At 35.0% G+C, this 24,162-nt stretch overlaps 1 protein-coding gene, 1 long non-coding RNA gene and 2 pseudogenes across 2 annotated transcripts; 3 read left to right on the forward strand and 1 right to left on the reverse strand.

Moving 5' to 3' along the window:
• Positions 1 to 3,902: 3,902 nt before the first annotated feature.
• LOC112098409 lies at positions 3,903 to 6,060 on the forward strand. The gene is made up of 3 exons (XM_024184683.1): positions 3,903 to 3,913; positions 4,211 to 4,297; positions 5,317 to 6,060. The coding sequence occupies exons 2-3, from the start codon at positions 4,242 to 4,244 to the stop codon at positions 5,798 to 5,800; spliced, it is 540 nt and encodes a 179-aa protein (XP_024040451.1). The 5' UTR covers positions 3,903 to 3,913; positions 4,211 to 4,241; the 3' UTR covers positions 5,801 to 6,060.
• Positions 6,061 to 8,234: 2,174 nt separating this feature from the next.
• On the forward strand, positions 8,235 to 9,984 carry LOC18040750 (annotated as a pseudogene).
• A 4,775-nt stretch (positions 9,985 to 14,759) lies between these two features.
• LOC112098359 lies at positions 14,760 to 15,654 on the forward strand. Its single transcript, XR_002905480.1, has 3 exons — positions 14,760 to 14,878; positions 15,062 to 15,131; positions 15,235 to 15,654. It is a non-coding gene; the product is annotated as an uncharacterized LOC112098359 (long non-coding RNA).
• A 4,571-nt stretch (positions 15,655 to 20,225) lies between these two features.
• On the reverse strand, positions 20,226 to 23,044 carry LOC18040751 (annotated as a pseudogene).
• Between the last annotated feature and the right edge of the window lie 1,118 nt (positions 23,045 to 24,162).

Genomic DNA, 24,162 nt, shown 5'->3' on the forward strand with positions numbered 1-24,162 from the left:
TTGTATCACCCATAGTAAATAACAAATTATATAGAGGCATACCTAAATTCATAATGTTTAATTGCTCTCTGGAGTCATGTGGTTGGCCTTTTAGATCAACAAGTTTTTCTAGAGAATCCTTTAATTTTCTTTGTATTCTCTCTGATGATGGGATGTTAGAAAGAATAAAATGACACATGTACCTTGGGGACCATAAACATTTATATCGATAACTTTTCCTATTGTTATTAGGCTTAACCTTATATAATAGTTTGCATTACATAACTATTCATATATGACACGATTTAAATGTGTTTGATTTACTTTCAAGTATAAGAGTACCTAATTATATTATATCTCGATAAGTCTGAAGTCGATCCACATAGAAAAAAATTAATTTGTTTATTTAAGTTTATCAAAAAATGAAAATAAAATTTAAAATATGCAATTTAATTTGAGAAAAATTATGAAATTAAATCAATTAGGGTTATGGATCCACTCTTAGTAATAAATAAAATTTAATAAATTCTTTTATTTTTATTTTATTGCACAATTAATTAATTGTATAAATTACAATTATTTTCCCATTAATCTTACTATGGATTAAGTACTTAATGTGTCAAAACTTAACTTATCTACAATAAGTTAAAATACTTTTTTATCATACTTTATACTAAGATATTAAGAATTTATTGTGTCAAACTCTCATGTTTGTCCACGATAAATCAAAATTTCAAAATATAAAAAAGGGATAAAATTAAGTAGAAAATATTTTAATTTATATAATTAAAAATAGAATTTGATTAAATCATTTTTTTCTGCTAAGAGTTTCACCTCACCCTAACTATTAGTACTTAAAAAACATAATAAAATTTTTAAAAAATTGAAAATAAAACTAAATTTATTTATTGAAAATATATTACAAAGAGAGATGAGAAGAAGAATTTGAGGGGAAAAAACAGAAGGAAAGGTGTAGAGAGGTGTGTTCCCCCTCTCTATTTATACTAGTACATGATTAATCCATACCACACAAGAAAATAAAGCTAACTACATTTTAGTCATACATTTGTCCCACTAACAAAACATAAACCTAATTTAATCCACTCAAGCACATCCAACACATTCCACTAATAATTACCACACATAACATAGTAAAAACTTATAATTTCATAATTACCATATTTACCGTGGTAAAAACTTATAAATTTGCAACAAAATTTTCAGATCTTCCTTGACAACGATCTAATTTCTCGAACTTCTGAAATCTAAATTTGATATCTGTACATTCGTTTAGAGTCCCAAATTGTATGAAATTATTATTTTTACCTAATAAACACACAAAAATATACAAAATCAAATATTTAAAAAATAATTAGAAATTCACAATATGTTTTGTAATTACAAATATAAATTATATTATAAGCACAAAATAATATTTTGACCCCTTAATAAACATACAAAGTTTAACACTAATCAATATATAAGCTCAACATTAGATTAATGATCCAACAATATTGGATTAAAAATCCAATATATTTTGTACTCAAAAGTAAACCGAAAAAAAAAACTATCTATTTAACTAGAAATATCAGCAAATATATGTTGTACTATTCAAAGATTGGGACTGTCTTCGGTATGGTAACACAATTTAATTTTGATTCTCTTTTAACAATCCAGTGGTTGAGATCAATCCGTTGCTACTCGCAGCTACTGTAGGCCACCTAGAACCCCTTGTTACTGTGGAATCATCTTGGGAATGTGCCGTTGTGAATGGTATCTTATATGCATAATTTTAGGTGTAAAGTAATCTTTACAAATTGAGTAATGATATAGTTACAAACTCTTGTACAAATTTATTTTGTACAAACTGATGTGACATGATAAGATTGGTTGAATTAAATATCACTTGGCCCACATAATTTGTTTTTATTAATTTATATTTTCATTCAACCAAAGAATTAATGTCACATCAGTTTGTACAAAATAAGTTTGTACAAGAGTTTGTGGCTGTATCATTACTCTTACAAATTTAAGGTACATAATGTACAAATAGGCGAGGTTCAAACACCGTCAAGATCTCAAGAACTTAAGTAATTTCAAATAATTTCAATTTAAAAATTTTTATTTTTATTTTCTATGTAGTTGCCTAGCTGGTCCAATCACAATAGATATTAAACTTATAAATAATAATGCTATGCTTACTTAGTTTAAATATTTAGTTGAGATAAGTCAACAAATATTTAATGTCATGTATATGATATTAATTAATTATTAATTATTAACCTATCACCACTCAATTAACGACACATAATATGTTACAGTAGTAAATATTCTAACTAAATATCTAACACGAGTTATTAAATCATTAGTCCCTTACAAAACCGTTTTGCCCTCTTTCTGTTACACACACATATATATGACAAAAGGATGGTGTAAATATTATTCCCTTAAATCAGACATTTCTTTCTCCCCTTTTTTTTTCCCCTTGATGCAAACAGAATACGGTCACTCCTTTTCTTGTATGATTGAAATAATTCCGGATAATAATTATTGTTGTTCCAGGGCACAACAGAGCCTTTGTTCAAAATACATACAGTTAATATTTGGAGTCTTCTCGTGCCCCAAGTAATCCACTGCTTTGCCTTTTGCAGCAGATATAAAGTCTCTATTCTAACAAGGAAATTCACCCCCAATAAACATGTTTGCTATATATATTTTCCAAAAACTAATTCCTAAACAAAAATAGAAAAAAATCGAATTTATCAATAAACCAAAAATTTAAAATAGTTCCAAATTATTTAAAAAATAAAAATAATTCAAAGAAGCCGAGTATATATTGTACCCACAAATTAAAAAAAATAAAATTAAACAGTCCATTTAAGCATACCTTAAAACATTAATCTCAGCAGATATGTTGTGTATATATAGATAGTCCAACGGAAGAATCATAATTGAAGAAGCCATGGTTATTTTAGAACCCTCGAAGATTGGGACTGTACTTGGGATTATAGCACAATTTAATTTTGATTCTCTGTTCACAATCCGACGGTTGAGATTAGCGTTGTTAATTATGGCTAATGCAGCTTACTTAGACGCTCGGTCCCTGTTGAATCTTCCTTCGAATATGCGATTACGCGTGGATGACATTGGTATCTGCATCCTGTCACTAATCTTTTGACTAATGTCAAATTAAGATACGTAAAACACATGTACGTGGGGTTCCGACACCATCAAATCGCGTGAATTTAAGATAATTTTAAGTAATTTCAATTTAAAAATTTGTAATTTTCCCTTGTTGCTGCCTCGCTGGCAAAAAAAGCGAATAGGAGGTTTTTTCCAATCCACATGGTCCAATCACAACAAAAAGTGAACTTCAGACGCTGCCTCATCGCGTAGACGGGCTTGTCCGCTAGCAATTGGCCACTACTCCTCACAAGTTGAATCAAGCGGCTGAAACCGGGTGGTTTAGCGAGCGGGTTTGACTTCTTTGACTTGCAAATTTTGTTTCCATTCTTCCACCACCTAACAAACCGTAGATCTAGAAACAAAACCTAATCTCAACCGTTCATCGACCAAGCAATTTACAACCACAAGATCTGAAACATCTAACGGTTAATATCAATCTACTAGAACTTTCTCTCCCTCCTCCCCTCTATTTATGCACACTCTTGGCCCTTACATGTAAGCTTGTGCTCTGCTGCCTTTTACGTGAAACACTTCCCTCTCTTTCAAAAAAAGCTTTTCTTTCTGTGAAGCACATCCTCTGGTAAGCGTAATCTCTTTGATTATCAATTCAGATTTCTAACCATTCGTTTAATTCGAACTTTACTTTTATTCACATTATTTCATAATATTTACAATTTTTTTTTACAGTACTGCTCATTTAAAGAAAATTAAAAAAAAAAACTCTTCTCTTTTGGAAGCACATTCTCTGGTAAGCGTATTCTCTTCGATTACCAATTTAGATTTCTGGCTATTCGTTAAATTCGATTTTACTTTTATTCACATTATTTCATAAGAGTTACAACATTTTTTTTTAAAATTTTTTACAGTACTACTGCTCGTTTTAAAAAAAAAAAAATTCTTCTCTCTTGGAAGCACATTCTCTGGTAAGCGTATTCTCTTCGATTAACATTTAAGATTTCTAGCCATTAGTTAAGTTCCAAATTTTCTTTTATTTATATTATTTCATAACATTTACAATTTTTTTTTCTTTTAAATTTTTGTACAGAGCTGCTCGTTTAAAGAAAACAAGGGAGAAGATGCAGATGCAGATGCAAACCTGTAACTGCAATCTCCATCATCCAAATCATTCACGGTACATTTTTTTTTTCACTCTTGCATTTTTTTTTAATCATTTATAGTTTTCAACTTATTCTTTTTTTTTTCCACTTACAATTTTTTTCTACTATTGTTTTTGCTTTCTTTTATTTATTTACTTCCGACGTGTCTTTACTATGTCATCAGCGGTGATTTTTAAAACAAATGAGATTTATTTCTGCGTTTGAGTAAATTTTTGGAAGCATATTAGTTTTTCTTACTATTGTTATTTTTCAAAATATTGTTTTTACTATTGTGTTAATTTCGTTTTTAATTGTTATTTTTGAGATTATTGGTATTACTATTGTGTTAACTTCGTATTTATTTATTTATTTATTTTGGTTTCTCAAAAAATGGGGTCGAGAATATAAATCCAAATAAAACCGTGATGAGATCTATGGGGACAGAGTGAGTTTGAAGCATTGTAGATTAATTAATGATCGAAATACAATCGAAGGAAACAGTTATTAAGTTGAGGGAAGGTGAGTCTGGAGTTTCTTGGAAGTATTTCAAAAATCAGATTATTCATGCTGGTTGTATTTTTCATTAAAAAGAAAAGATAGGTACATAGTTCTGACATAAGGCTGACAGAATCTGGGTCGTTTTGTTCTATGTTTTAGGGATTAAAAGTAAAACGACAGCGTTTGTGCTTCCTTTTTAAACAACGCTTTGCTTTTTTTTTTCCCCCCCTTTTTGTTTTTCAGGTAAAAAGACTTTTTCTATTTTTAATTCTTCGTTCTTTTAAGACAAAATAATACCATTTTATATCTTCGTTCTTTTTCGTTTTGGGTAAAATAACACTGATTTATTCCTCTTTTTTTAGGTAAAACGACATCGTTTTCCCTTTTAAGTTTTGTATTTTATCATAAAACGACACTAATTTGTCCCTCTTTTTAAGATAAAATAATATTGTTTTGTCCCTGATTAAGTCAGCCCTATGTTAGGATTGTGCCTTGTTCTTGTTCAAAATGTTAATCACTCCCTATCTATTTTTTTTTTTTTTTAAATTTTTTGTAGTGAGCGAGAATATCCCAACATTTTTGGGCATCTCACTGCAGTTCTCGTCGGGATTGTGGGTGCGAATTTTCAGGGGAAAACTAAGACCTTGATCGAAACACACTCGCTAAATATGTGGTCTTTTCTGGTCACCATAGGCATCTATTTTTATGCATTTTCTGCCGACGGGAATTCTCGACGCCGTCAAGAAAATTCTTCCCAATTCTGGGAGCTGATTGCAGTTGTTTCGGGGACTGCTTCTGCATTCTCTTTGGCCTCCACATTGCTTCCGCAGAACGTTGGTGACATCATTTTGTACAACACCTTGATTTTCTATGGCATTACCCTCGTTGTGTTGCTTGTGTATCACTATGGCAGAATTTTTATGGATGCCTCTCGTCAGCGTTACAACGAAATCTTTGTGCCAATTTTCTCGGACATTTGCAATTGTTTCCAAATTAATGACACTTCCTTGACCGAGCAGCCGCGGCGACCACAAGTCTAGAAGTATTCCAAACTAATGACACTTCCTTGCTGGTGTATCAACTGGATAGCGTCCGCAGCGCGGAGCAAATGAAGTTTTCAGTCTCTGTTGCAGTGCTGGTGCTTAATTTGTATAGGAGTAAAAGTGATTTTACACGCTACAAAAATATTATAGTGATACCAAAATATAGCATAATTAAGGTGTTAATGGGAGGCGTTTTTGTTGTCTCCCTAAAGCTTGTTGCTTAATAACCATATTTATAAAGATTTTTCATTTTCTCCCCTACGGTCTTTTAGTTTTATAATCTCCCCTATATAATTTCCATTATTTTTATTGAATCGATATGTATGTTGGATAATTTTTCAAAAGGTCATCCACCGTTAAATTTTAATATAGAAGTTGTCGTTTCTGAGAATTAATAGATGAGTAAAGAATGAATTTTAAATTACTTAACTCATTTTTTTTCCTAATAGTCCTTAGGATGGTTCTTCATTCTTTAAAAAACCAACAATTAATACTCATTCATCACTACCTAATTAATTAAGATTTCATTTCAAAATATTATCTACTCTATTATAAGAATCTTTCAGCGTGTTGAAACCCTAGAAATCCAAATCTTTTCAACCTTTTCAATTAAAAAAACAAAGAGAAAAAATGGTTCGATGATGTGAGGATAAGATTTACTTGTTTTTGTGCTTGGTATGTGTGTGACACTTTTTTAGGAGGCACAGGAACGACAAAAATGTCATTTATTATTTAACGCATGCTGAGTTTGAAGAAAAATTAAGTTCTTTGTTTCCTTCTCTCTTTAAAAAGTTAAACGCAAACGATTTCATATTCTCCAAATCGGGCCACACCCCACGTGCGACGATGCATGTTGGAGGATGCTTCATCTTCCTATCTTGATACTTATACGGGTCGGATGCATCATCTTTGACATAATGAAGTGTTACGTTTAATTAGTAGAAGATTACCATTTGGATAAATTAATTATTAGATTTATTAATTTTTATTTAAAATATATATTTTACAGATTGTAATCAAATGGTAGATTTTTATTAGTTAGACACATCACCTCACGTACCACCTCATACCGAGGGGGTGCGGCCGATCATTTGAACTTTTCTCCTTGATATATGTAAATGGAGTTCATCATATATATAGTTCTAAATTTTATTACATTTTAAGAATATAGTAATATAAAACTAAACTTTACTGAAACTTATATAGAATTCTCTTTTGTATATGAAGCTGTTTAAGCAACAGGACAGAACAAGAGGCTAAGCAATTGTATTTTTAAGCAGAGAATAAAGAATTATATATATATTTTAAAGCAAATCTTGACGGTACAATGAAAATTTATTAATAAAAAAAAATTCACCTAAAGGAGACGTGTCTTACTCCAAAAAAAAAAAATTAAAATCCAATAAAAAAATATGAAGACATAAATAAAAATAAAAAGAAAATATTTGCAAAAATACAATTACAACATTTACTACTTAAACCTATAACGAGGGGTTTGTCAAAAAAAAAAAAAACCTATAACTAGGGAGACCATGTGGGCCTTTGATGACAAAGTGTAAAGAGTTCTGCTATTTGAACTCTTTGACGACAAAGGGACGACAGAAACGTGGGTCCCTTTGTCTGTTGCTTCAACTCCATTCATCATCATTTGTCTATTATTTTTTTCATTTAAAAAATAAAATAATAAAAAAATATATTAAAATAATGAAAAGGAAACCACAAAAGTAACGAAAAGAGATGACAATAGCAGCACTTTTTTACAATTAATTTTTCTTGTTGTCCTCTCTCTCTCCATCTCTCACCTCTCATTTAACGTGAGCCATCTGCATTTAACAAGGAAAAATCAGTTCCCTCTCTGCATCTCACTTATCACAAGCCGCAGCTACAGAATGTGAAACTACTTGTATTCTACATATGTCCCATTTGAATGGACTCTTCAGCAGTGGGCACTTCAAAGCCAAAAATTACAACAAATACAATATTTTTCTGCTTCTAGATTCAAATTGTGTTAAGAGATTAACACCCGCATGCTACCCATTTTGCCATTTTCGAGATTTTCGGTACCATTTGTTTTGATAATCAAGGATTTGTATCCAAATTACACATAAAACACATCTGCTCAGTATTTCGATTTATGTCAGAATCTCCCAGTGTCAAGTGGCTAGCTACCGTTCACGTTCCACATATTATTTTTCACATTTAATTAATTCAATTAAGTGGATGATCATATAAATGATACCACGATACCACATTGTTGAATTGAAAGTTCAGAAAGATTCAAAACAAATAAAAAAAAATGCTTACGAATGGGTCACTAGAACTGCAGTAGCAAGCAACAGCTAGAAGTCTCTTAGAAGTGCTACTGTTTCCAAACGAGGAAAATGAGTGGAGGGGCTATGGAGATGAATGCGCGTAGATCGAGGCTGAGCTAATGGCCAATGAGAATCGTACTTTGCTAACCAAGCTTGTGAAAGGGAGGGAAAAGCACCAGCCGGCCAGGAATGATGACCAATTGCTGGGGGTCGATTTTCTCTTCCTTCCAGATGAACGGAAAGGGAAGAACGAAGGAGGGGAGTAAACTAAGGACTGGAAAATCTGGCTAGAGAGGGATGAGATAAAAAGCTGAAATTTGACTTGTTTTCCATTTTTAAATTCTCTATTTTATTATTTATTATGAGCCCACGCAAAACTAAAAAAAGACTAAAAAAACGCGTGAAACGGCAGTGGGCGTTGCGTTTCTGTCGTCCTTTAGTCTTCTTTTAGTTACTTTATCATTTTCCAAATGCAAAACCTAAGCTGGAGGTTCAAAGACCAAACAAAAGAAGAAGTACAAGCACCAAGATTGGCCAATTTGTCTGCCACACTATTTTATCTTAAAAAAAAAAAAAAGCGAGTAAAACGAGCCTTCATTCACTCTATTGAGAGTAAACAGTTTTCCAACGATTAAGCAAAGTACAAGGGGAGGAAGATGACCATTACGGAGATGAAGAATCATAAGCATAGTCACATTCAATCCAGAGATTTAACCATCCCCGCTCATAATCAAGCTCGCTGTCGGTGCTTAATCTCTGGTCAAATCATTTTTGCTTAATTGTTGCCAAGGCCTGAAGAGGATGACTTTTCTAATAGTTCTTTTTGCTCTTGAAATCTATTAGCGATGAACACGTTCTTCATCTTCTATTCTTAGTCAGGTGGCATACTTCTCTGTGGCCCCTCCCGGCGTGGGGAAAACACTACTTGCAAAAGCTGTGGTTGGTGCGAATTTCTTCTCCATTCCTGCCTCTCAGTTTGTGGAAATATATGTTGGCTTTGGTGCTTCTCGTGTTCGCTCACTTTACCAGGAGGCCAAGGACAATGTAAATGTTATTTCTTGCTTCTTTTCCATAGAAATGGTTCTATAAAAAAAGATCCTTTTGGTCCAGTTCCGTCTGATTTTGAACAATTTAACTACATAACAAAAATCAACTGTGGCTTTTATGTTGCTTTCCAACTAGAACACATCTTATTTTAGAATGACTGTCTTTCCCATACATCGATTGTTCTTCTTCATCTTTTTGTTTCTCATAAAAATTTGCAAACATCTTGGGGATTCTAACATTTTTATTAGAAATTAGAAATTATGATCTCCCGGATTTGTTGTTGATCTACGTAGGTCCCATCAGTTGTATTCATTGATGAGTTGGATGCCGTTGGAAGGGAGCGTGGTTTAAGGGTTCAGGTGGACAAGAACGTGATGCTACTCTTAATCAGGTTGGTTGGGACAATATTGATTATGATTATTTTTCAAGTCAACTTAAACGTTTGTACTGAGTGACCTCTAAGAGTGTCCCTGTAAGTTGATATGAAATGTTGTTGATGCAGTGTAGCTTCTTGTCTGCTGGGATGGGTTTGAAGGAAGAGGGAATGTGATCACTGTAGCTTCCGCAAATAGAGCCGACATTCTAGATCCAGCCCCTGTGAGACCTGGATGGTTTGACCGTAAAATTAATTTTATCCCTAAACCTGGCCTTATTGTTCGTATGGAAATTCTATACGTATCAATTGATATTTGCATTTTTGTTATATATGCTGATGTTGACATTGTAAAAAATGTCAATTGTACAACTCTCTTTGTAGATTCTTGTTGTTTAGATTGCCAACTCTTCATTTTCATATTTTCTTCCTTTGAAATTGCTATGTGAGTATTTGGCAAGCAAGAAAGTGATAGAAAATAAAAGAGAAAGCTTAGAAGAATATTTTGGAAACAACTTGAAACTGAGATTTTTGATACATAATAAAAGAATGATTACAAATTCGTTTAGATCATAACTCGTTGAGATCTAACTAACTAATCACAGAAGATACTGGAATACCTAACTTATCTAACTAACTAATCACAGAAGATACTGGAATACCTAACTAACTTTATAGCAACTATAGCTAATAATAGAATCCTCCAAGTCAGCAGCAAAAAGTGTATCAGCTGCCTGAGTACACAGCAAGTTTATCGTATTCTGCTACACCTCTATTTCTTCACATATGCTAATATTCCCCCGCAAGCTGAATGGTCCGGGAAGAATATTTAGTTTGGTTTCATGGTAATGAAAATGGCCGTAAGTCAAGGCTTTAGTTAGCACATTAGTAGTTTGATCCTCATTAGGAACAAAGCTAACTAAGATTTGTTGAGCTTGAACTTTTTCTCGAATGAAATATTCGCCTCAATGTGTTTAGTCTTAGCATGATAAACTGGATTTGTAGCCAAGGCTATAGCTCCTTGATTATCACACCACGTTATTGGTGTACCTGCCATTTTTATTTGCATGCTAGTGAGTAGAGCTCTAATTCAAAGTACCTCAGCTGTAGCCAATGCCAAAGCTCTGTATTTTGACTCTGTGCTTGACTAAGACAACATGTTGCTTCTTTAAAGAACAGGACACCAAATTCAAACCAAGATATATTGCATGACTTGCGATAGACTTCCTATAATCTCTATCACATGCCCAGTCAGAGTCACTGAAACAATTAAGCTACAAGCTATGGCTTTGGTAAAATTGAAGACCATAATGAATAGATATCTCAATAACCTTTTGCAAGCTTGTCAATGCTCATCTGTTAGAGCTGAGAGAAATTGGCTTAGCTTTTTCACAAAAAAGGCTATGTCAAGCCTTGTTAAAGTGACATACTGTAAAGCCCCAATGATGCTTCTCTATTGAGAGGAATTGGCAATGACAATTGTTATGTTTAGCTAAAAAATTAGCTATATACTTGCATTCTCATAGATGAAAACTTTCTTAGTCTTTTTAAGTTTAATGCCAAGAAAATAGTTAATTTCTCATAAGTCTATAAGAGTAAAAGTAGCTTGTATATCTAATGTCACTGTGAAAATAGTTACAAGAAGTGAACCAGTGATGAGAATATCATCAGCATATACCAATACCGTTGAGATTTGTCCATTTTCCCACTTGTAATAAGGAAGAATTTGACTTGGTGCCAATAAAATACCATTGAGCAGTCATGGCATCCTTGAATCTATCAAATCACGCTCTTGGAGCTTGCTTTAAGCCATAAAGGGCCTTTTTCAACTTACACACACGATAAGGTTTAGAAGGATTAACAAACTCTTCTGGTTGTGCTATGTACACATCTTCAACAGGACTGCCATTACGAAAGGCATTATTGACATCACATATCTTATCTCACACTTGTTCATCACTGCCAAGCTCAAAATAACTCACTGTTGAAGCCTAGACTACAAGGCTGAATGTCTCACTGTAATCAACGCCATAAGCTAGATGAAATCCTTTTGCATCAAGCCTAGATTTGTACTTGGACACTGAACCATCTGAGTTGTACTTAATTCTAAACACCTATTTGTTACCAACTGCCTTGAAAGGAGCTCGAGGTTCAACTAGAATCTAAGTATGATTAGCTTGAAGAGCACTATATTCCTATTGTATAGCTTTGTACCATTTTAAATCTATTAATACTTGTGCTACAGAGGTTAGTTCTGATGAGGCAATAAATAGTGCAGGAAGATATGTTTTAGGCTTAAAATTCTGGCTTTAAATCTAGTGACCATAGAATGGCCTATATCCTGAGAAGGTGAAAGTTGATGAACTAGAATTGAAGAAGTTGAAGTATTAGAGAGAGGTGATATAGGTGCATTTCGATTAGAATGTGATAAGGTATAAACATGTTGAGATAAAAGAGAAGCAATCTGTTAAGTTGAGATGGGAGATGCAAGCTGTGCAAATATTAGTAGGGTAGAGCCTTGGAAACTAGTTGCTTAAGAAGGTGCCTGAAGAACTTGTTATATGAGTGTTTAGCAAGCAAGAAAGTGATAGAAAATAAGTGAAAAAGCTTAGAAGAATATTCTGGAAACATCTTGAAACTGAAATTTGTGATACATAATAAAAGAATGATTACTAATTTATTTTTAGAGTAACTCATTAAGACCTAATTAGCTAATCATAGAAGCTACTAGACTAACTTTGTAGCAATTGTTGCTAATAACAGAATCCTCCAATTCAGCAACTGGGAGGGTATCAGCTGCTGAGTGCGCAGCAAGCTTATCATATTCTGCTACACCTGTTTCTGCTACACTCCTGTATTTTCACATATGCTAACACTTTCATCTCTTTTAGGTCCATGCTCTGATGACGTAGACTATCTGGATGTTGCTAATATGACTGATGGAATGGTTGGTACAGAACTAGCAAATATAGTTGAAGTTGCTGCTATCAACATGTTGCGTGATGGACGGACTGAGGTAGTAACTGCTACTGCAGACATTGTAACTTTTCGGTTAATTATTCTGTATTTCTATATATCTTCAATTTTGTGAAAGACTTTGAGGAATTAGGTGCTCAATAGAAAGCGCTGTGAGAAATGAGAGCTAGGAACTTGGCTGCTGTTAAATATAATATACAATATAATGAATCGGCATATATGATGGTAGCGACTCTGCAGTAATAGGATTAATCGCTTTTATTATCCTGTATCTCTTATATTTTGTCTTTTTCAAACTAAACAATTCATCCTGGATGCAAAAGTATATTCCTTAATGGTAACGTTAAAACACATCCCAGTTTCAATGTGCAGATATAGTTATTTTGTTTTAATAATTTCAGTGATATTTTGACAGATAATTGCCACTGTGGAATGCAATGTGTTGGTAGCGAATCCATTATCAAGACTGTTCATTCTTCTTTCTATATCTCAATCCGCAATTGGGAAGGGAATGGGTTACTTTTGTACAGGTGGATTGTACAAATTGTTTCGCCTTCCCCTGCCCTGTTTTCTTCTTTTAGTCCATCTTTTTGGATAGCCCAACTCTGTATCTCTTCTCTCTCCCTTTTTTATTTATTTATTTTTGTTTTCCTTTTATTTCCATCCGATATATCGTAGTTTCTTGTCAGAAAGAATCCATTTCATTTTCATAGATTACAATGGATGACTTGCTTCAAGCTCCGAAAATAGAAGAAAGGGGAAAGCTAGATAGCAAGGAGAGGAGCACTGAGACATGGAGACAGGTCGGAATCAACGAAGCAGCAATGGCTGTTGTGGTTGTGAATTTTCCAGACCTTAAAAATATTCAGTTTGCATGTTCTCGCGTGCACTGTCACATGTTTTCTTCATTTTTTTGAGAAGCAAATACTTGTTAGTTCTGCATGGCATCAACTGATAAACATATGCAACTTCGTTCAGTTGGCTGGTTTTAGAGCTTTTGGTTTCATATTATTTTAGCTTGAAGGTAACGAAAATGTAGTTTTCATATGGCAAACAGTTAGCAAGAAGAATTTTAAGTTTCCTGGCAATTCTGTCATGTGAAGTCTGATCCTGTGAGTTGCAGTTACAAAATTCTTGAGCAGTACAGTTGCCTTGAATTGACATGTTCGTGTCGGTAAACACCTATTATCTGACTCATTGAAGATCTATTTGTTCCTTATCCAAATTTGTCTTCATTTGTTGTTCACAAATTCAACAAGCACTTATGGTCTATTCATTTTTGGCAGGTACCGATTGCTCGTACAGCTGGTAGGGAGTTGGGTTATGATCTTATGAAAATGGACCACATGAAATTTAAATAGGGCCTGCTAAGGTTTGTCTTACTTAAATCCGTCGTTACTTTTGAAACATTGTTACCAGGGCTATAAAAACAAAAAAAAAATGAGTGAGCATGTCTTGTTACTGTGAAAAGTATCATAGTGCACCATTTTGAAAAGATCTCACAAATCTTGCCTGTCCTCCGTAATTACAGTTTCCCAGTGTGTGGATTAGTTGTTTATCGTAGTTGCATGTGAAATCACTTCGGCTTTTAGCTGTCTTCTCCTCTTTTCTAATATCCTATTTCTTGGTAACGCAGTTGGCAATCCTTGCTGGATCATATCAGTTCAGCTAGCAGCATGTTCAGCTGATGAGCTTTGGTATGGCAAGGGCCAGGTAAGGAAAACTTTTGCAACATCCTCTGCTTTTTGTTGAGAATGTCAAATTGGGTCGTAGGAGCACTGGCATTCTTATGATGCTTTGTGCTGCTTCAGATGTATCTCTATCGGGTTATGTTTATATTTTATAAGACTAGTTGCTTTGTAGAAGTAGTATCATCATTCATTCTGGTCCACTTCCCTAAGCCAACACTTGGAATTCTCTTCTTTATTGAATCATTCCAGCTGAGTACAATATCGGCAGAAACAGTTAGGTCAGCAGCACGGACCTTTGTTCTTGGTGGACTTTCTGACAACCATTTTGGTTATCTAACCTCTGGGTGGCAGATTGAATTAATGTATGATACACTCTCCTTACCTTTCTACTCAAGGTTTTAACCTTTTAGCCTTTTTTTGGTGCCGGTTGCACTATTGCTATTTACTATGAAATTTTCTGTGGTAAACCTTTTTGCATCCCATTATTATTTTAAGCAACAACTGAGGTACGCGCTTATAAATTTGATAAGCACTTACGTTTGAATCTAACCAAAAACTTTTAATAAGGTTTCAGTGGTCAAACAGTATCTATGATGTGCTCCTTCCCGAACTGGACTCATAACCTGCAGCGTATGTACTGTACTTGTCCCGTAGTTTGAAAGTGGATATCAAGCTGGTACGAATTGAGATGAAATCTTGCCGCCCCTGCTTTTAGTATCAAAGACCATTATTGTTATAAAATATCAAATGCAGTTCAAATACATGAATGCCTCATAATTGATAAGGGGGGAAAATTTTTTGCTCAGACTGTTAATTCTTCTACTTATAATGTTAATGCTACGTGACATTTAATTTTCAGGAAATTGATAACGAGGCATCGCGGACTGTGAACTTATGTTGTGAACTTATGTTATGAACGTGCAAAAGAGGTAATTCATAAATCTTAACTTCTTAAGAGAAGCACTTTGTTGCTACAATTTTGTACCCATATCTGTATAAAGAATTGTGTTCCATCCATATCCGATCCTGCAGTGAAACCAAAACCTTCCGGATGCTGTGGTCGATTGGGAAGAAAAGTTTGACAAAACAAGAATTCCTTCACCTGGCTCCGTTGAAGCCATGCCACCTAGTATAGCAGACATCAGAGCTTCCAAGTGCGTGGAGTTTCAAGAAACTATGACCAACCAGAATGAAACATCCGTAGGGAGCAATGCGTGAGCCAACGCAGAGATAAATCATATGACCGTTATTTAATCCTTTGTCTAGAGAGAAGCAGCAACATTTGACTTTGGTATCGGCTGTTTGAAGAGCAATTGTAATATATTGTTGAACACCCAAAAATTCTGTCAGTGGGTGTGATAAGCAAGCGCAACAGTCCTAGGAAAATGCCACGGGCGCGGATAGATTTCCGAAGCCATTTTGAAGATTCTGTAACCTCTAGGAAAATATTTTGTATTTTCCATATTGTAATTAGCAGTTGCGACTTCTTTGTTAAATTTTATTAACATTAATGATATAAGCCACCTACATTTGTTGTACAAACTGAGTTGACGGTTTATACGGCATGTATATAGGAATGTAATCAACGTAAAACTTTATTGGATTAGTTTTATTCAATGACGTTCTATGACAAATGGTTCAAATGACATGATACCGAATTCCTTTGGGCGAAGAACTCCTTACATCAGAGATGATGGACTCCAGATACCCATTATCTTCCTCATTTTCTTCCATCTTTTCCACTTCATCTTCCCCATTCTCCTCTTCCTCGGTTTTACACTTCTGGTCTCTCTTCCACTTCAATTCAACTCTTTTTTTTTTTACCTAAAAGGAGACGTATCTTACCCAAATAAATAATAATAATAATAATAGTAATCCACTAAAAAAACATATAAAAAGAAAAATACATGCAAAAATAGAATTATAACAGTTACTACTTAAAACTATAACTAGGGAGAACATGTTGATCTTCGATAAAAAAATACAAAACCTCGGCTGAAGGTTCAGTCACCAGACAAAAGAAGAAGTTCAAGCACCAAGATTGGCCAATTTGTGTGCCGCACCATTTCCATCTCAGAAAATGTGGGTAAAAACGAGCCTCCATTTACTCTATTGAGAGCAAAAAGCTTTTCCAACGATTAAGCAAAGTCCAAGAGGAGGAAAATGACCATTACGGAGATGAAGAATAGTAAGCATAATCACATTCGATCTAGAGATGTGGATTAATCTGTTGAATTCAAAACTTGAAGGGAGAAAACGGCAGCGTTTCAGGTTGAACATAAAAGCTTGAAGAAGTCACGAGCCAGTCATGTGCTATACTTAAGGTTTAAAACGGCATCAATAGAGATCGTTTTAGGCTGATTTATGTAGAGCACGTGAGAACGCATGTGAGAAGGGAATCAAATCCGTTATGAGGTCGTTATGCACGTGGCGTCAATCTGTGCAAACTGGAGTTTATATCAGCTGGTATAAAGCTGATGGCTGAAGCAGTTTTTTGAGCATGAAATCGAGAGCTTTCTAGAGAGATCTGTGAGAGAGAAAAGTTTAATCTTTGTTCTTGTAATCATCTCTGAAAAAGCTCTGTAATCTTGACTTGAATCTGCAATAATAGCTTGTACTCACAGCACAACTGAACCACGTAAACTGAGTCTCTTCTTCTCTGTGTGTGTTGATTGCTGTGTTTGATCATTTTCTTACTTCTTTGATTCCATTAATTTTTTATCCAAGTTCATTGTTTAGAATTGACAAGTATCAAGGTCGATCAGATTGATAGATGCAATTTGGTAGTTCTTGATCTTAATCTTGGGGAGTGCTTTGATAGCTCTGTATCTTGAGCTTTTAGAGAGCTAACAAGAGATTTAGCCATCTCCGCGCATAAGTAAGCCCGCTCAATGATCAAAATAACAGCCAGAAGCTTGCCTAGAAAGCCGATTGCATCCCTAAGGGGCAAGAAAAACAGCGTAGCAACAGCCCTAAAACTACTACAACAAAACCCGCCACAAGCCTCGAAGACCGCCAATTAATAACCACAACCAAAGGAGGGCGACAACGAGAAACTTTAATCTCAAGAGCAATCAAAAACTCTCTCTCCCTGCATTATTAGTACGCAAAGCTTGGACAAAGCTTGGAGATAAAATAATTATTGGAAGCATACATAAGACCGACCAACCGACCTCTATTTTGTTAAAATAATTATTGAATTATATTTGTACGAATGTTGATTAATTTCTTTGTACGAATGTTGTACGTATACGTATACTTTAAATAATTAGGGTCTAATTGCAAAAGGAACAAGGTGCTTGGAAATAAATAATAATAAAGTTAATCGCAAGTGTACCTGAATATTATATTAATATACTGTAACATTGTGCTTCGAAAATTGTAGTGCATACTGCATAGTTTCTATTTTAAATAATGTGCAATTACTTAGACTCGGGCTAGTAATATCTTTGACACTCGAAATTTTTTTTAAATAGTTTTATAAATCATTAATCATAATAAAATGGGAAATTTACACTAATAACCATAAAAATTTTAGTTTTTTTCATCTTAACCCCTCAAACAAATTTCTATCAACATTAGCCATAAAAGAACCGTTGAGACCAAATTACCCTTCTCTCTCATCTCCCTTTCCTCTTCCTCTTGCCTTCTTCTCTCCAGTTCTCTATTAATTTCAACATCCACCTCTTTCTTCTTCTTCTCTCTCCTATAATCCTCGTAATCGTTCGGTCTAGCGGGGTCGTGCTCCTCGATTACGGTCGAAGTCACGTTGACCAATGCCGGTTGCGGCAGCGCTACCACGTCGTCGGGGGAAGGTGCGATTGCAGGTGAGGAATGGAGTCTAGTCGGGAGAGAATTTTGGGTGGTTTTGGGTTTGGATTGGGGCTTGAGGATGGTTTGTGGTGGCGCGAAAATTGACCAGACAGTGGTGGTCGTGTTGGTGGGTTTGTCCTCATCGGAGGGTGGAGGTAGGTATCCGTACAGCCCGCCTAGCATTTCGCAACGTGGCTTTTGATGGAAAATCCCGGGGAATTTGAATTCCGAAATTGGATTTTAGAGAATTAAAAAGCTGATTTTGTTTTGTTGTTTGGGTTGTCTGATGAGATTCGATCTGAGGTAGAAGAAGATATTACATACGAATAAGAAGAGACGAACAAAGACGAAAGGACTGGCGAAAACAAACAAATACTGAGGTAGAAGAAGGCAACCTGTCGCACCAAGGCATGGTGCGACAGGTTGCCTGTCGCACCAAAGTTTGGTGCGACAGGTGCCTGTCGCACCAAGGCATGGTGCGACAGGTGCCTGTCGCACCAAAGTTTGGTGCGACAGGTGCCTGTCGCACCAAAGCTTAGTGCGACAGGTGCCTGTCGCACCAAGACTTGGGCCTGTCGCACCAAGTTTCTTTTCGTTTGTAAAGAAGGGTAATTTGGGGAGAAAAGCGTGTGTTTGGCTAATGTTGATAGAAAAAAGTTGAGAGGGTTAATTCGAAAAATAGTAAAAATTTTATGGTTATTTTCGTAAATTTCCCTAATAAAATAGGTAAAATTCATTTTGGTTCTCTACACAATTTTTATTATCTCAATAAACTTACTAATGTTCATATCAGTCCCAAAAAATTTCATGTATATTTAAAATATTCATATTAGTCTGAGTGAATAATATGCATTGAAACATTATTTTTTTGTTTAGTCTAATATTAACAACAACAACTTACTTATTATTTGCTAATTTGATCACCGTCAATATTGAATGACATATTAAATATTCAAAATTTCAAATACCCAGTTTAATTAAAATGCACATAATATTTGACACTACACATCAATATATTCATCATCTGCATCGGTTCTTTTTTTTTTTTTTTAAATGTCGTAAAATGAGCTCAATAAGTCACCGTCGGAGAACACTAAATGTTGCATGACCGGCAATTGCAGCTTAGAAATGATTGAAAATATATTCATGTGATTTTATTTATTTATTTGTTCAAATGAATTCTTGGTGGCCAAGATGAATGAGCTATACAAACTTCATATAATTGATTTTGTCCACGTTATGACCAAAAAAAAAAAAAAAAAATCTCTACGAGATACTAAAGTTTAGTTAAAGATCTACACAACTTAAACAAGCATCGCACTTGTAAGCGCTTTCCGTCTAAATTCTAAATATATGAATCCTCTCGGTCTTTACGTACTTTCCCCAGCATGGATCAAATATAAATCTCCTGAGTTTTTTATTTACTTGTAAAGTATCCGACGATTTCCCCTTTTGTTACTCCTCTCAATCACAAGCAATTTTATTTCTCAAATGTCTTTTTCCTTTCAATTTAGTTTTCTAGTTTTGCTTCTCCCTTTGGTTTAATACCTCCTTCGGCCAGTGACCGTAGGACAAAAAACTTATCAAGCTCATAACAAATTGTTTTCTAACTGTTCTTTCTTCACAAAGAGCCATCTTAGCCTACTATAAATTTTTATTTCTTTTTAACAAACTGTCATACCGGGGTTAAATTGCAAGTTGACAGGGCTCAAAATAAGTCAAGACTTGGCTCTAGAAAATAACAAAAAATTCTAGACCCTTTGGTGCTAGAAATATGTTGATCTTTACACCTTAGTTAATTAATTAATGAACCAAGAATCTAACTAAAGATGTATCAATTTAAGAATTGAAATAACAAGCAAACCCAAGCAATTAAAAAAAAATTGGAAAATTAGATAAAAATGCAAAACGCAAAAACATATTTTAGATTCATCAATGATACCTATTTCCTCTATTGAAACCAGCCTCACATGGCTTTTTATTAACCAAATCCAAGTACAAAGTTGTAAAGCACTTAACAAGTATTAGTTACGAAACAAGGATCGTGAAAAACGATTAATTAGATCAAATGGAACCGAAACCTCATTTATGAGCTTTTATAGCTCTGTTTTCACTTGATGGGCTTTCCACTAATTTGACCATCCTGATATTGTAGCAAGCTATTCGATTCCCTCCTACTCTTGCTTCCTAATAATTAGCATTATGAGCCGTCACTTTCTGCCAAAGATACCGCGACCATAAGTAGATGAGTACATATCAAACAAAAGAGGAAACTGCAACAATGCAAACAAGGTGACAGGCACGCATCCAACAAGGGTAATTGGAATAAAAACCCACTTCCATGTACTAAAAAGAACTAAGTAAATGGTTGCACCAAAGGATACCATCATGCTTGCAATAGAAAAGAACATGGTGATAAGGCCAATAATTAACTTCCTTGGTAACGACAACAGAAAATCTTCTTCTGAGTAGCGCGAAGTAAGGATTCCCAAGAACATTAGAACTGAAATGATGGAAGAAAATAGTGAAAGAGCATCCGAGACGGCAAATATTATGAAAGATGATTCATGCAAGAAATTTGGTATTCCTCGGCTGTCATTGCCACCCGGTACAGTGAAAGCTGCAGCGAACATCACAGTGATTATGAAAGCAGCTACGACAGAACAAGCCGTAGCTGTTTCCTTCATCCATTTTTCTCCTTCTTTTACTAATTCCTTGTGTTCTTCGGTAAAAACCTCTCTAGGAGTTTGCTCATTATTTACAGCTTCTCGCAAGAATGGATGGACAAGATTTTCTACTGCCTGCAGGAAAATTCATAAATCCAAAGACACTATCTTACATTCAAGGTTGATTTTTAAGGTGGGAAGAGAGAGAGAGAGAGAGAGAGAGAGAGAGAACACGCTACATTTAATGTTGGTTTCCTTCTGCGTACAGACAATGATGGAACAAGATTTTGGTTCTCATAATACAGAAAACATTAAACTTGAGAGGGGCAAAACATAAATTTATATACATAAGTTGACTAAAATTTCAACTAAGACGCTTACCTAGGACTAGGGGCTTCCCAACACGCAACATAGTTCCACCCGAACTTCAGGAATTAAGAAAATTTCACTTCAAAAAATACGAGAAGATAATAAAGGCATTTTGAACTACAGTAATGATACATCTGTAAATTACACAAATTTTCTTTTACAATATGAGGTGGCAGTTTACGTGGCCTGAAGGGTTTGGTTGAAAAGTGAAAACAATTAACGAAAATAATTATGTGGTCTTGCTATGATTTCAGCCAATATATCGTGTGAGCCACCATCTCAGATTGTACCACAAATTTGTAAATGTATCATTATTGCTGGAACCAAGAATTTCCAAGAACAATACTATCATTTTAATGGGGAATTTAACTATTTCGCCTGCGTCCATTTTTGTGCAGCAAACATCAAATTGTGTCCGGTAAATATAGAATCATCTTTTATATGTATATCAATATATCATGAGGTAGATAAGAAATCTCATCTTGAACCATTCCAACTTCCGCTGCATCTGCAATGCTGCACCTGCCACTTCACTTGACGGTACCAACTTCCCCCCAAAATGCAGGATGTTGTTGCGAATATTGTCATTACTACCCAGCCAGTTCGATTTGAAAGTGGAGCTATATATGAGATTAAAAACTTCTGCGCGACGATGCAAAACTGCAACATGAAATATAGTATGTTTATTTTCATCCTCCCAATAAACAGAACCCTTATAGGCCGCAATAATTTCTTGGACAAACTTTGAAATCCCCAATGTTGCAGCTTTGAAGAACGCCTTCTTTAATAGTTGTTGGTTTTGAGGATCATTCCAAATCACTCCTTTACAGATGATTCTAACTATTTCAACTGCTTGCATATTCCTCACTTTTTCTTTATGTATTACTTTGATGCTAGGGGCTGCAAATGAATCAATTAAGTCAATAAAAAGCATATGAAATTGAGGGCATTCCATATTTTAGGAGAACAGCCTCAAGAGTCAAGACTTACCTAGATGCATGAGGCCATTCCAGAGCATCATATGGAGTTTATGACACATTGCACCTGTCACACACATATATATATAAACAAATAAAATTCCTTTCAATTCAGAATCATCATAATTAATTATTCTAAAGAGTAAATATATAAACAAGAATTCAGGAAGATTCATTGAGATTTACGGACCAAATGTAGCAGTGATTTGTCGAATAGGTCCAAAAGTTGGCGATTTTCTAGAGTGGCTATTTGATCCAGTAATAAGGGTTTAGTTGAGTTGTGTCCCACATTGGTTAGTAAAGGGGAGATGCTTGGGTTTATAAGGTGGTAGGTCACTCCACCTAAAAGGCTAGTCTTTTGGGTTGGATACCTAGAAATCTTATGTTAAGTCCCCCCAACAAGTGGTATCAGAGCTAGACCCTAGTAGTCGGAATGTGATGGTGGAACAACTCAGGTGTGTCAGACGAAAGAACTGGAGTTCGGCGGTAGTTTCGTCCAAGGGGGGGATTGTTGAGTTGTGTCCCACATTGGCTAGTAAAGGGGAGATGCTTGGGTTTATAAGGTGGTAGGTCACTCCACCTAAAAGGCTAGTCTTTTGGGTTGGATACCTAGAAATCTTATGTTAAGTCCCCCCAACAGGTTTCAATATCCTCATCATCCGCAGTTCGATTATCGTCCGTTTGTATGGACGCAACATGTTCCTTCTCCACAGGGATACCTGCAAAAGTAAATTTACTTGGTTTTTTTTTTATCAGGCCAACTGTACACAACATCAATGAATATATGTAAAGTAATTGATCAGGATACCAACAATCATAGATTAAGCGTTGTAAACGTCCAAGCCTACTCCCTTTCCCATTCGCAAATGCGAGAGGCTTTTGAGCCATCGCTCGTAAAACATCGTTGCGATGTGTGATGTGGTCACGACCTATCGCTGGATGATTCTTCAATAAATCTAAAGCTATATCTGATGCATACAGATGGACGAAAGTCATCAGAGCAAGCATTTCATTCATTCTTCCATGTGTAATGCAAAAGTCCTACTTACCTCCTAACGGGTACCAGGAATCATACGTGCTAATTAGTGAGCGGGGTTTAAATTCCAGATCTCTTGTACCACCAGTAGAGGATTTAACAATGAAACTATAACTTACTCACGAATTTCGTATTTTAAAATGTTGAGAATACAAATTATGAAGAGTCAACAGTTGACACAAAGGCCATGCTGGCATGCCACCTGAGCAACCATTTCCAGCAACCACCTGATGCAGAAGATGAGGTTTACTCAATGAGCTGGCAGAACTGTTATGTTGAGGAATTTCTACACGTGAACTCTGCAAGCTGGAATTTCTAGAAGGTTTTCAATGATTGGCTGATGCAGCTGTAACTTTTGTTTTATTCATTTTCTGCTGCTCCTTGAGCAAGCTATCGTTTTCTTTACTCAAGTATAAATATGTGAACTCCATGTATATTCATTCATTCAAGTTATTATAATATAAAAAGAATGTTTGTTTTCTTCTCTGCTGCTTGCATATTTAAGCAATTCATAAGAATTTAAGTTGGTATCAGAGCAACTTTAAGCTATGGAAAGCAACAGAAATTCACAAACAAAAATGAATCAAACACTAGAAAATCCAGAGGATCAAACAAATGACTTGAACCAAAACCAACCAGAAAATGTTGATAACCAGAATCCAAATAATAACACTAGAAATATGACCATAATGAATCCATCTCCTACCCAACACATCACCAGCAACACATATGTGTTCACTACTCTTATCAAGCTAACATAGAACAATTTTATGCTCTGGAAATCACAAGTGGTTTCCATCATAAGAGCAAATGAGCTTGAAGGCTTCATAGATGGGAGCCATACTTGTCCCCCTAGACGTTTCACTAATCCTGGACCTAACCAAATTATTAGTACCACCCCAAATCTAGAATACCAAATCTGGAATAAACAGGACCACATTCTTCTGAGCTGGTTGCTCTCATCACTCAGTGACAGTGTCCTTGGCACTGTGGTGGATTGTTCTACTTCATGTGAAGTTTGGATAACTCTTGCCAATCAATATAGTGCAAGAACAAGGGCTAGAGTTTTATACTTGAGAACATAGATTCAAACCACCAA

Source organism: Citrus clementina, unplaced genomic scaffold (assembly GCF_000493195.1).
Source record: "Citrus clementina cultivar Clemenules unplaced genomic scaffold, Citrus_clementina_v1.0 scaffold_5, whole genome shotgun sequence".
NCBI classification, from domain to species: Eukaryota; Viridiplantae; Streptophyta; class Magnoliopsida; order Sapindales; family Rutaceae; genus Citrus; species Citrus x clementina.

Excerpts from the sequence above, each read along its gene's own strand:
- LOC112098409 (XM_024184683.1), top strand. The coding sequence starts at position 4,242 with ATGCAGATGCAGATGCAAACCTGTAACTGCAATCTCCATCATCCAAAT. Across the intron at positions 4,298-5,316 it reads CATCATCCAAATCATTCACG|TGAGCGAGAATATCCCAACA; the intron begins GTACATTTTTTT and ends AATTTTTTGTAG.